Source organism: Alternaria ethzedia (assembly GCF_023757985.1).
Source record: "Alternaria ethzedia strain BMP 0044 chromosome Unknown scaffold_43, whole genome shotgun sequence".
Lineage (NCBI taxonomy): Eukaryota > Fungi > Ascomycota > Dothideomycetes > Pleosporales > Pleosporaceae > Alternaria > Alternaria ethzedia.
In genome coordinates this window covers 188,081-200,469 of record NW_026056236.1, presented here as the reverse complement: position 1 = coordinate 200,469, position 12,389 = coordinate 188,081, and the positions used below count along the sequence as shown (strand labels likewise).

At 54.0% G+C, this 12,389-nt stretch overlaps 4 protein-coding genes across 4 annotated transcripts; 2 read left to right on the top strand and 2 right to left on the bottom strand.

The window, feature by feature from the left end:
• Positions 1-1,991: 1,991 nt before the first annotated feature.
• Positions 1,992-2,665, bottom strand: SYB1 (SNAP receptor, synaptobrevin; the record flags this gene model as incomplete). The annotated part of the gene is made up of 3 exons (XM_049381731.1): positions 1,992-2,014; positions 2,067-2,298; positions 2,552-2,665. The coding sequence occupies 3 exons, from the start codon at positions 2,663-2,665 to the stop codon at positions 1,992-1,994; spliced, it is 369 nt and encodes a 122-aa protein (XP_049228590.1).
• A 1,339-nt stretch (positions 2,666-4,004) lies between these two features.
• On the top strand, positions 4,005-5,409 carry J4E87_010156 (uncharacterized protein; the record flags this gene model as incomplete). The annotated part of the gene is made up of 2 exons (XM_049381730.1): positions 4,005-4,095; positions 4,148-5,409. 2 exons carry the CDS (start codon positions 4,005-4,007, stop codon positions 5,407-5,409), a joined length of 1,353 nt encoding a protein of 450 aa, XP_049228589.1.
• A 487-nt stretch (positions 5,410-5,896) lies between these two features.
• J4E87_010155 (uncharacterized protein) lies at positions 5,897-7,772 on the top strand (the record flags this gene model as incomplete). The annotated part of the gene is made up of 4 exons (XM_049381729.1): positions 5,897-5,939; positions 5,996-7,258; positions 7,307-7,464; positions 7,515-7,772. 4 exons carry the CDS (start codon positions 5,897-5,899, stop codon positions 7,770-7,772), a joined length of 1,722 nt encoding a protein of 573 aa, XP_049228588.1.
• A 2,539-nt stretch (positions 7,773-10,311) lies between these two features.
• Positions 10,312-12,372, bottom strand: J4E87_010154 (uncharacterized protein; the record flags this gene model as incomplete). The annotated part of the gene is made up of 2 exons (XM_049381728.1): positions 10,312-11,710; positions 11,768-12,372. The coding sequence occupies 2 exons, from the start codon at positions 12,370-12,372 to the stop codon at positions 10,312-10,314; spliced, it is 2,004 nt and encodes a 667-aa protein (XP_049228587.1).
• Between the last annotated feature and the right edge of the window lie 17 nt (positions 12,373-12,389).

Genomic DNA, 12,389 nt, shown 5'->3' with positions numbered 1-12,389 from the left:
GCTATGTGTCAGCATGCGAACGCCACAGACTTTGATCTATCCAACTATCTGCTGAGATTTTCAATGTATTGGTGATGTATTGTTGGTTTCTCCTGTCGGCAAACCCTGGGACGTATCAACCGCGCATCTACATCGTCTACGCAAGACCCACCCCCAAAAGCGCCGCTACTCCCAGAACCACACCTACACCTACGCCTGCTCTGGAGCCTGCAGACGGACCGGTACTAGAAGGCAAAGCCGTATCTGTTCCAGTCGTCGGGACATCGGTTGTAGATGTCGCAGTTGACCTGTCATCCACTGAGGAGCTCGCCAATGACGTAGAAGGCGCTAGTGACGAAATCGGTGGCGATGATGGAGCGACGTCGTCAACATCAGTACAGGTACAGTTCGGTCGACACACCACCACCATACCAGGGTCGTCGCAACAACTGTTCGTCGTGTTAATGCGTTTTCGATTTCGATTTGTGCAGGCTGCGGATAGATGCTGTCTCAGATGCTTTTGATTTGATCAGAGTATGTAGTTAAATGACAAGAGCTTACAAAGCAGTATTTCCCTGCGCAATCGGATACTCAGGATCCCAAGCCAAAGGACAGTTGGTGTAGCAGTTGTAGGAGTAAGACGGGTAGTTTGTTTGTAGACCGAGACGAGCGTCTAGACCGTAGCATTGTGCCGAGTTAAAGGGATCGGAGCAGAGAGCGTATGCACAGGTTCCTTGGACGTTGTTGCAGTTCGATTGGCCTTGTCGTGCGAGGCTGAGACCGCTTGTGCAGTTCGCCATTGGAGGTAGGTCGAGTTGCGGGACCTTGTTGTGGGTGCAAGACTAATTGTTGCTATAGAGTCTACGGACAAATCAGAAAGAGGGGGATGTGCTTCACGCGTGGGGAGGCGAGGAGTTGAAAGAGTAGCTAAAGGTACGGGAAGATGACAGTAGGATGTGCGAGTGAACTGATCGAATATCATCTGACAGGCTTTAAATATTCCAAGGTTGTTCTAAGGGAGTGCGTTTGTTTTCACGCGGCGCATAGTGGCGTACATGAGTTCAACCTTGAGACGTATAGTGTAGAGCGCCTTACGCATATCGCTCTTGAACAAGGACGTCGCAAAGCAGCGTGACGGTGAACTCGGCATGGAAATGCCGGATCGGAGCTCAGTCGGCCTATAGCAAGGAGATCGCCTACCGACATAGCCGTGTGTGTGTGGTTGGCCTGATACAAGTGTCAGTAGTTTACTCAAGGCCGAGTTAAAGTGTCAGCAGGCTGGTGCCACAGACTATGATCTATCCAACCATCCCTGGGAAGATCTGGGGTATTTGGGATGTATTGCTGGTGTTCATCGAGAAGGTCCTCAGCCCCATGAGCTAATGGCGTATCTAGTCGGGTGGTACGGCGGTTGCCGCAGTCACCCCGCTCAAGAACAGGATATGACGACGGTGTTCGTTGTACAGAGTGTTGTTTGAACGCTCTTTACCGAGTATACTGCGTGATCAGTCTAGTCTCTGTTTGTACCCATTGTCAAAAGGACGGTGCCTAAGTGGCAGCTCTTTCAGGTTGTTCTCGAACTATGATCCACCTCCTTACTCACTCCTCCATTCTTTCACGCAGCAGTACACAATCAAGGCATAAGATGTAAATTGACTATAGACATGCAAGACAGCAACTCACAATGCATAAAACTCCATTTGCTCGTCTGACGACCATGCTGGGGGAACTGGGCTCTCGTTGGATATTCGTAGCGGTTGGCGGAGTTCGTTCCATGCAAAGGAGCTTATCCGTGAGTGCAGCACAGCACGACCGTCTGAATGCAAAGAAAGACAAGAAACAGATCTGATCCATCGCTCCGTGTTCGCCGTGACACACATCCTACAGTGAGACCGCTGTCGTTGATCGTAGTGCAACTCGTAGCCATTCTCCTCCGTCCCCCAATGGCTGTGCAACCTCCCCCGTCCGCGCTATTATTAATGTACTGGTTCGTGGTATCTCGTGGGTGTGGTTTAGTTCTTTTGCGTGGCAACGACTGTGTGTGTTAGCCATAGGAAGCTTGCAGTTGTCTACGAGGAACGGCTTACCAGAAGGAACGATAATGACGATGAGCAGGATGATGATGCCCACAATGAGGCACATGCGCATCTTCATGTCCTTCCACCACATCTGCTTGCGCACACGGTTGGCGCCCCTTCGGAAGCCCTGGGCGGACACGGCGAGGTTATCGGTCTTGTCCTGTAGCGAGTCTAGACGGGCTCCTCGCTCTGAGACCTTGTTGATGTTGTCCCGCATGATGCCAACGGTGCTGTCGATTTCCTGGGATGCGAGTCAGCACGAGGTCACACATGTTTTAAGCTTCTTTGAGTCGCTCTTTGCGCACGCATACTCGTTCGCATGTGCGCGCAAAGCCAGTAGGAGGGTGCAGCGAGAGTGCGAGGCAGTCTAGTCACTGTCGCATCGCTGATGCAAGCTCTCTGCCGGCCACTGCGGCTCGACCATAGGTGCCTTGCGAGGATGCGACAAACGACGTAGCGCTCGACCCGCACGCAGAAGAAAAAGAACAACATACCGCTTGGAGCGCAGCTGTGCGGTGGTTGCCATTCTGGCCCTGGCCGCCCTGCTGGCCACCGGCGCCGCCGCTGGGGATGTAGGGATCGTACGGGGGCTCTTCGCGGCTCGACATGGTTGGAGATGGAGTGTGCTGGAGATTCCGGATAGCGTGCGACTGGCGTAGGCTTCAAGAGGTGGTGGTGATGGATAGGTGTGGGTGGTGAGGTGGTGTCTGGAGGATGGAGATGGTGGTGTGGTTGCCCAGAGGAAGACCAAGAGTCCGCTCAGCCCGGATGGCGAACGAGCGCAATGTGTCAGCTCCGTTTGAGCAGTGAGGCTGATGTTTGCGTGAAACCTGGCGCAACAACACGGAATTTTAATCTGTGAATGCCAATATATCTGCGCAGTGTCCACAGTCGAGTCAACAGCGAATTCGATGTTCCAACGGTTATGACGGTATTCTATTCAAGTTGATGCGATCGCTGCCGTGCCTGCTTCCGGCCCCCATCTGGATCTGGGCTGCCCAGCCTGCGCCACTGCACGTGATGAACACCAGCCTCGCGATTACGACACTCTGGCTATGAGGCAACAGGTGCTGCACGATCCGCCATCGGTCCGTCTACACGCTCGAAAACTTCACAGATAAATTCCGCCTGTCCTCAGCCCGTCGACGACGGTCTTTGAAAGTAAAGACGGGTCCGTCGTCTCAGCCTCGCTGTTACGAGGCCAATCTTACTGCTTACCAGACTTCCGTCCGCAGCTGCGGCGTGGCAACACGGCAATACGACCTGCGACGAGAACAAAGACGGACCGGATTTTGACAAGACAATTACACTAAACGTAGTGTGTAGTTGGCGCTTCGTCATCACTGTCGTCGCTGCCCAGCCAGACGCCCGCATCGCCGCGTCTCTGCACAGCAAACAGAAGCGACAGGCGTCTTCGTCAACGAGACACATTATGCAGCAGAAGCATCGTGCATTGTCGTCAATAGAGTGTGCCTGCGTCGCTAGCCTATCAGGGCGAGAGGCATCCCCAGGCCTCACGCAGGCCAGGCGCCGTTTGTACCTGGCAAGTGGGTCTGATCGCCGCCAAGACGCGTGTCCAATGTCTTGAGTCTCGGTGTCTGCTACCCATTCGCCGCTCAGGAGTTCGCGCAACGCTTGCTCCACCGCCAGCTTCCTGTTTCCCGTTCCCTTCTCTTCGAACACACTCGCTGCACCGCTTCCTAATCGATAGACACCTCTAATCCCGTGTCGACCGCCGTGCCGTACGCGCCCCTGATCCCCGTCGCTCCTTTCATACCACCCGTCAATCAACCCGACACTCTCTACGATACCCCACGTCAAAGCCAAGCCGCCTGCTGGCCTGAAAGCTTGATCATTTCAACACTACTCCCTTCGCGACACTGTGCAGTGCCTCTCCAAGCCTGGCGCTGGACCCTGGCTGCAACTGCCGACTAGACCCGACCCAACATGAAGCTCACCTCTGCCCTCGGCGCCCTTGGCGCCTCGAACCTATTGTTCACAAGTGTGGGCGCGGTCGACCTGGATATTAGCTCCCCAGGTGCGACTTCCTCAAGTCTGACGCCAGCAAGCACACGTACTGACATGTACAGACTCCATCAAGCAGACCGCCAAGTCACTCTCCGCGAACTTGCGCAAGTACTACACCGGTGACAACCCAGGCGACACACCAGGCAATCTCCCAGATCCATACTACTGGTGGGAATGTGGCGCCATGTTCAATGCCTTCGTTGATTACTGGTACTACACGGGTGATGATCAGTACAACAAAATCACCACCCAGGCTCTAGAAGCCCAGATCGGAGTGAACGCCAACTACATGCCTGATAACCAGACCAAGACGCTCGGAAACGATGACCAAGCTTTCTGGGGCATGGCCGCCATGACGGCTGCAGAGAACAAGTTTCCTGATCTCCCCGATGGCAAGCCTTCTTGGCTGTCTCTTGCACAGGCCGTCTTCAACACCCAATACAAGCGCTGGGACATGTCGACTTGCGGTGGTGGTTTGAGGTGGCAGATCTTCAGCTTCAACCAAGGTTACAACTACAAGAATACCATTTCGAACGGTTGTTTCTTCAACATCGCCTCGCGACTTTACAAATACCTCGGTAACCAAACCTACGCTGACTGGGCTGAGAAGGCTTGGGAGTGGGAACTTTCGGTAGGACTTATGAGCCCGGACTACCACTACTACGATGGAACCGACGACACGCAGAACTGCTCAACCATCAACCATATCCAGTGGACGTACAATGCTGGCATTCACATGGCCGGTGCTGCCGCCATGTGGAACGTGTCACAGGACGAAAAATGGAAGACGCGTGTCCAGGGTGTCATTGACGGAATCGACGTTTTCTTCAAGGACAAGGTCATGTCTGAAGTCGCCTGCGAGAACAACGGCAAGTGTGACGTAGATCAGCGTTCCTTCAAGGCCTATCTTGCACGTTCGATGGCATACACAGCCAGTGTCGCACCTTGGTCCCGCGAACAGATTGACCCTTACCTCCAGGCATCCGCCCAGGCCGCGGCGAAACAGTGCAACGGAGGCGATCAGCAGACTTCATGTGGGCTGAAGTGGACCACAAATGGAGTCAACGACGGCAGCTTCGGTGTCGGTGAGCAGATGGCAGCCATGGAAGTCGTGCAGGCGCTGCTCTACCCGTCTACCAGTGGTCCTGCGACTGCTGAGAAGGGCGGTATCTCCAAGAGCAACCCCGACGCTGGCAACGACGATAAGAGTGACGATCCTATCAAGTTTGATGTCGTGACCACTGGCGACAAGGCCGGTGCTAGCATCCTGACCATCCTCGTGTTGGTTTCCATTGTCGTCGGCGCCTGGTGGATGGTGTCATAGATGTTATACCCGCCTTCATTTTGTATATCAGAGCGCGCACTTGGACTGTACTAGATCTTTTGGTTGTTCTTCATCGTCATTTTCCTTGGGCGCGATCAGGTTGCGGGCGCGTGTCGTACTATAGCCAATATTGACGTAATTTACATCAAAGCCGTATAGCACGTGTACTCTGACTCGTGAACCCATGTAGCATTCTCGCAGTCAGTACTTCCCCAGGCAACCCAAGGTTCACGTTCTTCTTTCACGTTCTTCTTGGTGAGAGAACCTTGGAACCAGCCACGGCTCGGCTAATACCACGCTAGTGGCCCGTGCGTACGAAAGCTGCGCCCGACTCCTCTTTCCTTCTTCGCGCGACAAAGATCTCTGCACACGACACACACCACCCGCGCACTCGACTCAACGGCGCCCTACTCGCTTTCTTGTCGCTCATCAACATTGCTGTCCCAATTCATCCTTGAAACTAACCACCTGGTCGCGCGCATTTCCGATGGCCGCTCCCCCCGATCTCAACGCCATCCTGGCGGCGCTCGGTATGTCGCTCACACTCTCACCACGCCCGCGACGTTTGTACTGACTGCCCTTGTAGCTGCTGGCCGTCCCTCGACTACCCCCTCGCAGACGCCCCAGCAGCCTCCCCAGGCGCAACATGCCCCTCCCCAAGGCCTTCCCCCAGGCTTCCCAGGCGCAATGCCCACTGCCACCCCGCCCGCCATGCCCGGATACAACTTCCCTCCTCCCACACACTCTGGCAGTCTTGATCTCAGCGCTATCAAGCCCGTAAGCTCCGGCTCAGTCAGCATCCAGGATGCGCTGGCCAAGGCGCGCGGCTTTGCGGCTCAGAAGGGCCTCGCACACGAAGCGCGTCCAGGTATACCTGAGTCTTGGTCTGGTTATGGTGTCCCAGCGCAAACTTACACAGCTCCAGCTTATCAAGAAGACCCGCGCCTAAGCGGACGCCAGCCCTACCGACGTTCTCGGTCGCGCTCGCGGTCCCCAGCGCGCCGAGAACCCGTGCGTGAAAGCTACAACCCATACCGCGATGAGCGTCGTGATGAGCGCCGAGGTGGCTATGGACGTGAACGTGATCGCTCTCCTCCTAGGCGTGACACCTTCTCTCCTTCGCAGCAGTACGGGCAGGCACGTTCGCCCCCTGCTAATGACAACTCTGAGGTGATTCTCATTGACTCTTCGTTGGTTGGCCTTGTCATTGGACGTCAAGGTGAGAGTCTCCGCCGCATTGAACAAGAATCTCAAACCCGCATTCAATTCATCAACGGCCCCGAGGCTGGACCTCAGCGCGAGTGTCGTATAACCGGTAGCCCGGGTGCTCGTATCAGTGCTAAGCGCGAGATCAACCGCATCATCGAAGAAAATGGCGGCAATCCTGCTCGTGAGACTGGCCGCAATGCCCGACCCGCCGCTAAAATGGTTGGCCAGCAACAGCCCGCTCTTCGTGAGGGTGAACAGTCGTCGCAAATTATGGTGCCTGATCGTACTGTTGGTCTCATCATCGGCCGTGGCGGTGAGACTATCCGTGATCTGCAAGAGCGCAGTGGCTGCCACGTCAACATTGTCGGTGAAAACAAGAGCGTGAATGGTCTGCGACCTGTGAACCTCATCGGAAGTCCCACTGCTGCCGCACATGCCAAGGAGCTCATCATGGAGATTGTCGACAGTGACACTAAGCAAATGGAAGGTGGCGGTGCCGCCGCGCCGCCGCAGCAAGCATTCACCAGGCGTGATAACTTTGATCCCTACGGTGGAGCTGCTGCTGGAGGCGCTGGAGCCGGCAAGATCAATGATAGCATTCATGTTCCCTCTGATGCTGTTGGCATGATTATTGGCAAAGGTAACATCGCTTTGCACATGTTGTGGTTGTCTTATTAACGATTCATAGGTGGTGAAACTATCAAGTCCATGCAATCAGAGACTGGTTGCAAGATCAACGTATCGCAAGCTTCTGGCGCAGACATTGAGCGCGAGATTGGTCTTGTCGGAACCCGTCAAGCCATTGACGATGCTAAGCGAGCTATCTGGGAAAAGGTCGACCAAGTGGTAAGTTTGTTTGCTGTGTGACGTACTACACGGATGCTAATATCATGTAGCGAGAGAAGAACAACTCACGACGACGTGACAACGGAAACAACGACAATGGATACTCACACCAGCAGACACCCTCATATGGACAACCCGCCGCGGCCGCGCAGCCTCCTCAAGCAGCTGCACCCGATGCAGGTGGTGCTGCTTCTGCTGACCCATACGCTGTCTACGGCGGCTACCAAAACTACCTTGCAATGTGGTATGCGTCCATCGCCCAGCAACAACAGGGCGGTCAAGGAGCCCAAGGCCCTCCCGGCGCATAAGCGTCGCTTAGTTGCCGTGACCGATGCACATTTTGCTGAACCTTCGCCGAATGCTGCCCTGTTTGCATGACCCGAATGCTTGGAACTTTGCTGCGCCTGGCATGATAATCCACCCGATGACCCTGGACTATCTTCGAAATCTTCTTCTTGACTTGCGCGTAGCCGGCCTCGCCTTGTTGCTTGCATTACTATGCGCTGAGTGCTCCTCCGTCGAGAAAGCTTCTGGAGCTTGGGGCTGTTCAACGACATGGCCACGACTTCACTCTTGTCATCGCTGTCGCCTGCATTGTGTGAGCTGATCCTCGCTTCGACTATGCTCTTTTCAAGGATGATCTTCCTGCAAACCCCCTCACATCCGCGCAACAAAGTCGACAACTGATTGTTCACTTTACGCTTGCTATCTCTTGATCGATAAGACATAATTCGGTCTGTTCGAGCTATCAGGCCAGATTTGCCCCGTCTTTGTCTGCGCATGTCTATCATGATCTTGTAATCGGCATAGACCTCGTCATCGATCGACATTGTCTGCGAGGACCCAATACCACCAAAAAAGCGTCACTTTGTTCTTCATGCATATATTTTCGCGCATATACAAATCTGGACCTCCACCTGCCTTGGTTGGCACTGAAAGTTTGGGTTTTAATAGTCGCGTTAATGAACGTTGCACTTTGAGATCATCGTTTGTATAGTAGTTTATTTCGGATCATGGCTTTTAGATGCTGTGGCTCAATCACAAAATTAATTCCGTCACACATGTTTCTGGCGCCCGTGATACTTTGAGTTCTGTGCACGAGTGAGACTTACACCGGTGCAGTGCAGTCAGGCGCGTAATGGATCTGGGTGGACGCTGACAGGTCATGTAGAAGAGCTGGAGCATGACGAGGTCGGGTTACTAGCTGGATCGCCAACCGCGTGAGCGCTTCTGACATGAACAGTGACGAACTAATGATGTAGCGATGCAACGGCACACGATCCGAGCATGGAGTGTCGTCATTGGATGTTCTTCATCATGACTCTTCGCAAAGACGCGGCTACAGTGAACATGACCGAACACCACTAGCAACGGAGTTGAATATTGACAAGACACGGCTTTCCGGGCGTAACGCTGACCCTACACAGCTCATTCGCTGCTTCCGACAGTCGATTTTCGACACAAAATTAGCATGTCAAGCTGAGGAGTTGAGTGAGCCATCGAAAATTTCGTATACGCGACTTGTTTACGTAGAGGGACAATTCCCAGTAAGCAGGCTACTTCGCATAAACCGGAAACCAATGTACCCTTCCGTGCAAAAGTTGCTGCAGGAATGAGCAGCCTCAAAGCAACGTGTTTTCATGGCAAATCAATCTACACAGCATCACACACCATAACCTATCAGGCGGCTAGGAACAGTACATAGGCGGAAAGAATGTCTGAATCTTACAGCCATACGTACGCAATGATCATGGCCCAGTCTTCCCCCCACGTCATCAACTAAACTACATACGTACGAGAAATCAGCGAACTACCGCCCATCACACCCTCTCGTAGATAGACATCAAACGATAGACTACGGGCGAGCATCGCAAAATCTTAGCCAACGGGGCAAGACGCTGCCAGCCTATCCTATCCTACAAACTCACCCGTATATCCCCCCATACGCATGAGTTAATTTCCCAGCCACTCACACACCCGACTATTCGTAGACTCACATCCATATCGCACATCGCAACCAGTCACAAACCATGCATTTGAGGCCCTTTTAATCAGAGTTTGAAGCCAACGCCAAAGCCATGAGTGCCCCTCGGGATTGGCGCTACTAAGCGGCAATTTGCTGCTTTCATTGATCTGCTGTGGCGTTGGGCCGGGGCATGCGCGTCATCATTCTTCCCGTCCGGGTAGTGTGATTGCTCGAGTGGGGTTGGGCCTCACCGTCGGTCTGGGGGATTCTGGGAAAGTTCGAGCGGTGGGGAACGTTTGCGTTGTATACTGGATACATGGGTGAGTTGGGAGATGTGAATAGGAACCTCAAGTAAAACAGGGGGCATAACGATTTGGCGGCCAGTGGAGGGAGGTGGGTTTGCGTGGATCTGGAGTCGGTTTGTGAGTATCGTGGCGTTTGGGTTATTGGCACAACAACGGTCGTTAGTTACCTCACTAGTAACTTGGTTGACTCCAAGAAAGTGCGTCTTGTCGGGGTTGATGGGGTGGTGAAAGAAAGACGATGGTTTCGCCTGACAGTAGACTAGCACACAAGTGTCGCAATGCCTAGGTAATTTGCGAGACGCTTAGAACATTGTTTTTAGTGACCTGCCCATTATTCCGGTGACGACAAGAGTCTCACGAGCTATTGCGGGACATGATGTTTGTAAGACGAACGATGACGCATCACTGTCTCATGACAAAGTGAAACAGATGGGAAGCTTCACAAGCAAACGGCACGATAAGCGAAGAGTACTGAAAATGCATTTGAAATCACGCGAGGCTGTAAGCAAGAGCACACGCGAAGTATCATACAGAAACGGGGTGGGGAATCGACAGGTTGGAGCAAAGCGCGATGACTCAAGCTCGCTCACTGCTCACAATGGTAGGGCCATCATCGTCTCTACGTCGAGAGTTGCGATCAGGACCCTGGCCACGACCTCCTCCTCCTCTCCCCCGCCAAGGCATGCCTCCGCCTCCGCCTCCACCGCCTCGTTTCGACCTCCCGTCTTGTCCACCGCCACCACGTCCGCGGCCAACCTGGAATTGTATCCTAGTGAGCGGCTGTTCGACCCAGTCAACGCCCTTCAGACCCAAGTTCTGCTTCTCCCAATCACTGAGCTTCCAGGCTTGGTAGAGACCCATCAATCGTTGTTGGTCTATTTCTTCCTTTCCGGGACCGACCGTTCGTGTCAACTTGATGCCTCGTAGTTCCGGTACCCATGCTTTGATGTATTCGCCGTGCTTGTCGTAGTCGAGCGCTTGTTTGACGGGGTTGAAGACGCGGCCTTGCCGTGGGTCGTTGCCGACACCGGCGACGTATTGCCAATTGCCCCAGTTACTAGCGGGGTCGTAGTCCACGAGGAAGCATTCGTACCACTCGGCTCCGACTCTCCAATCTATGTTCAGGTGTGACGACAGGAAAGAGGCGACGTTTTGCCGCGCGCGGTTCGACGTGTACCCGGTGACGAAGAGTTCGCGGTTTGACGCGTCGATGAGACCGACTCCAGTGCGTCCAGAACGGAATCGTTGGAAAGATTCAAGCGTCTTGGCTGGATCGTCCCCAGCACCACCAGACTTGTCTAGTCGTTTCCACTTCTTTGTTTGCGACTCTCCCTTGTTGCCTTTGGTACCGCGATCTTGGATGCCGTATAGACTGAACATCTTATGTCCAAACTTTCTCATGCAAAGTCGCATGTAGTCTCTCCATAACAGCTCGAAACGTACAGCTGCTGTTCCGGCATTCTCACCCTTTCCGTAGCCAGCTATCTTTTCGCCAGGGCCACGCCCTTCCTCAAAATCGAGCATCGCCCAATGGACCTGCCTGGCGGTGATGTGACCTTGAGCAAGGTAGGCTGAAAGCTTAGTGCTGAAATCGAGACCAAGCATGCCGTTTCGTGTCTCCTTGTACGAGCTCATAGCCCCAGAGCTGATAAGATGGTTTATGCGATCCAGACCAGCAGTTTCTCCTCCCGAGAAAGGATGCGCTGACTGAGCATCGGTGGGCCATTGTGGTGGCCAGGTCAGGGTATATGTTTTATCGTGCTCCAGTGGAGACATCAAAACTCTCTTCAGCTTTTCCAAAGACGAAGGTATGGTAAATGGTTGTTTTTGGGGCGGTATGCTCGGCGGTAGCGGTGGAAGTTGAGACGGCGTGGGTAGAGTTTGGCGAGGTCGGTCGCGCAGTGGTTCGAGTCCTTTCCGGAATGAGGTATACACATTTGGTAGGTCGGAGATCTTGTCGTAGGGTAAATCGCGACTGTTGCGCGTTAGCATACTCTCCCAGACGCAGACAATCGTTTCAGGCAAAACTTACTCGTCTATGTAGTACTTCTCGTCGGCCCAGGCCTTGAAATCTACCCCATGCTCCTCTGCGAGTTTCTTTACGCTGTCTACCTCCTTCTTCTCTTCTGTGTTGTCGTCGGCGGTCATCCAGATGCCGCTAATCTTGCCCTCGTGCTCGCCTTTGGCATACCAGTCGAGTATGTCGGAAACCACCTCAGGCGTTCTGCCCACGCGCATCTCCAGTCCAGAACCGCAATTCAGCCCCGCGATCTTTTCCTTGAGATCCCACACGCCATCCGCTATGAATTGCACGCGATGGGGTCCTGTCCGCCATACTTTGGCCACCTCACTGCGCGCCTCAGGATACGGGCTTTTGTCGGTTGGGGAGGAGAGGAAGCCGGACACTTCGATTTGGTTGGCGGGAAAAACGTATACGGGTAAGAGGTGCGTAAAGTTTGCGCCGCCGTGTTCCGAGGTCAACGAGTCATCGCGGTGCCGTCTGTCACCGTTTGGAGAGTTTCTCGCGGAAGTTGGGCGCGCGGCGTGGAGGGAGGCGGCATGGAAGGCAGGATTGTCTGAAAGGCGGACGTCGCGACTGAGTACATAGAGCAAGATGCGAGGAATGCGGCTGGACATAATCGGAGGCTCGTCGT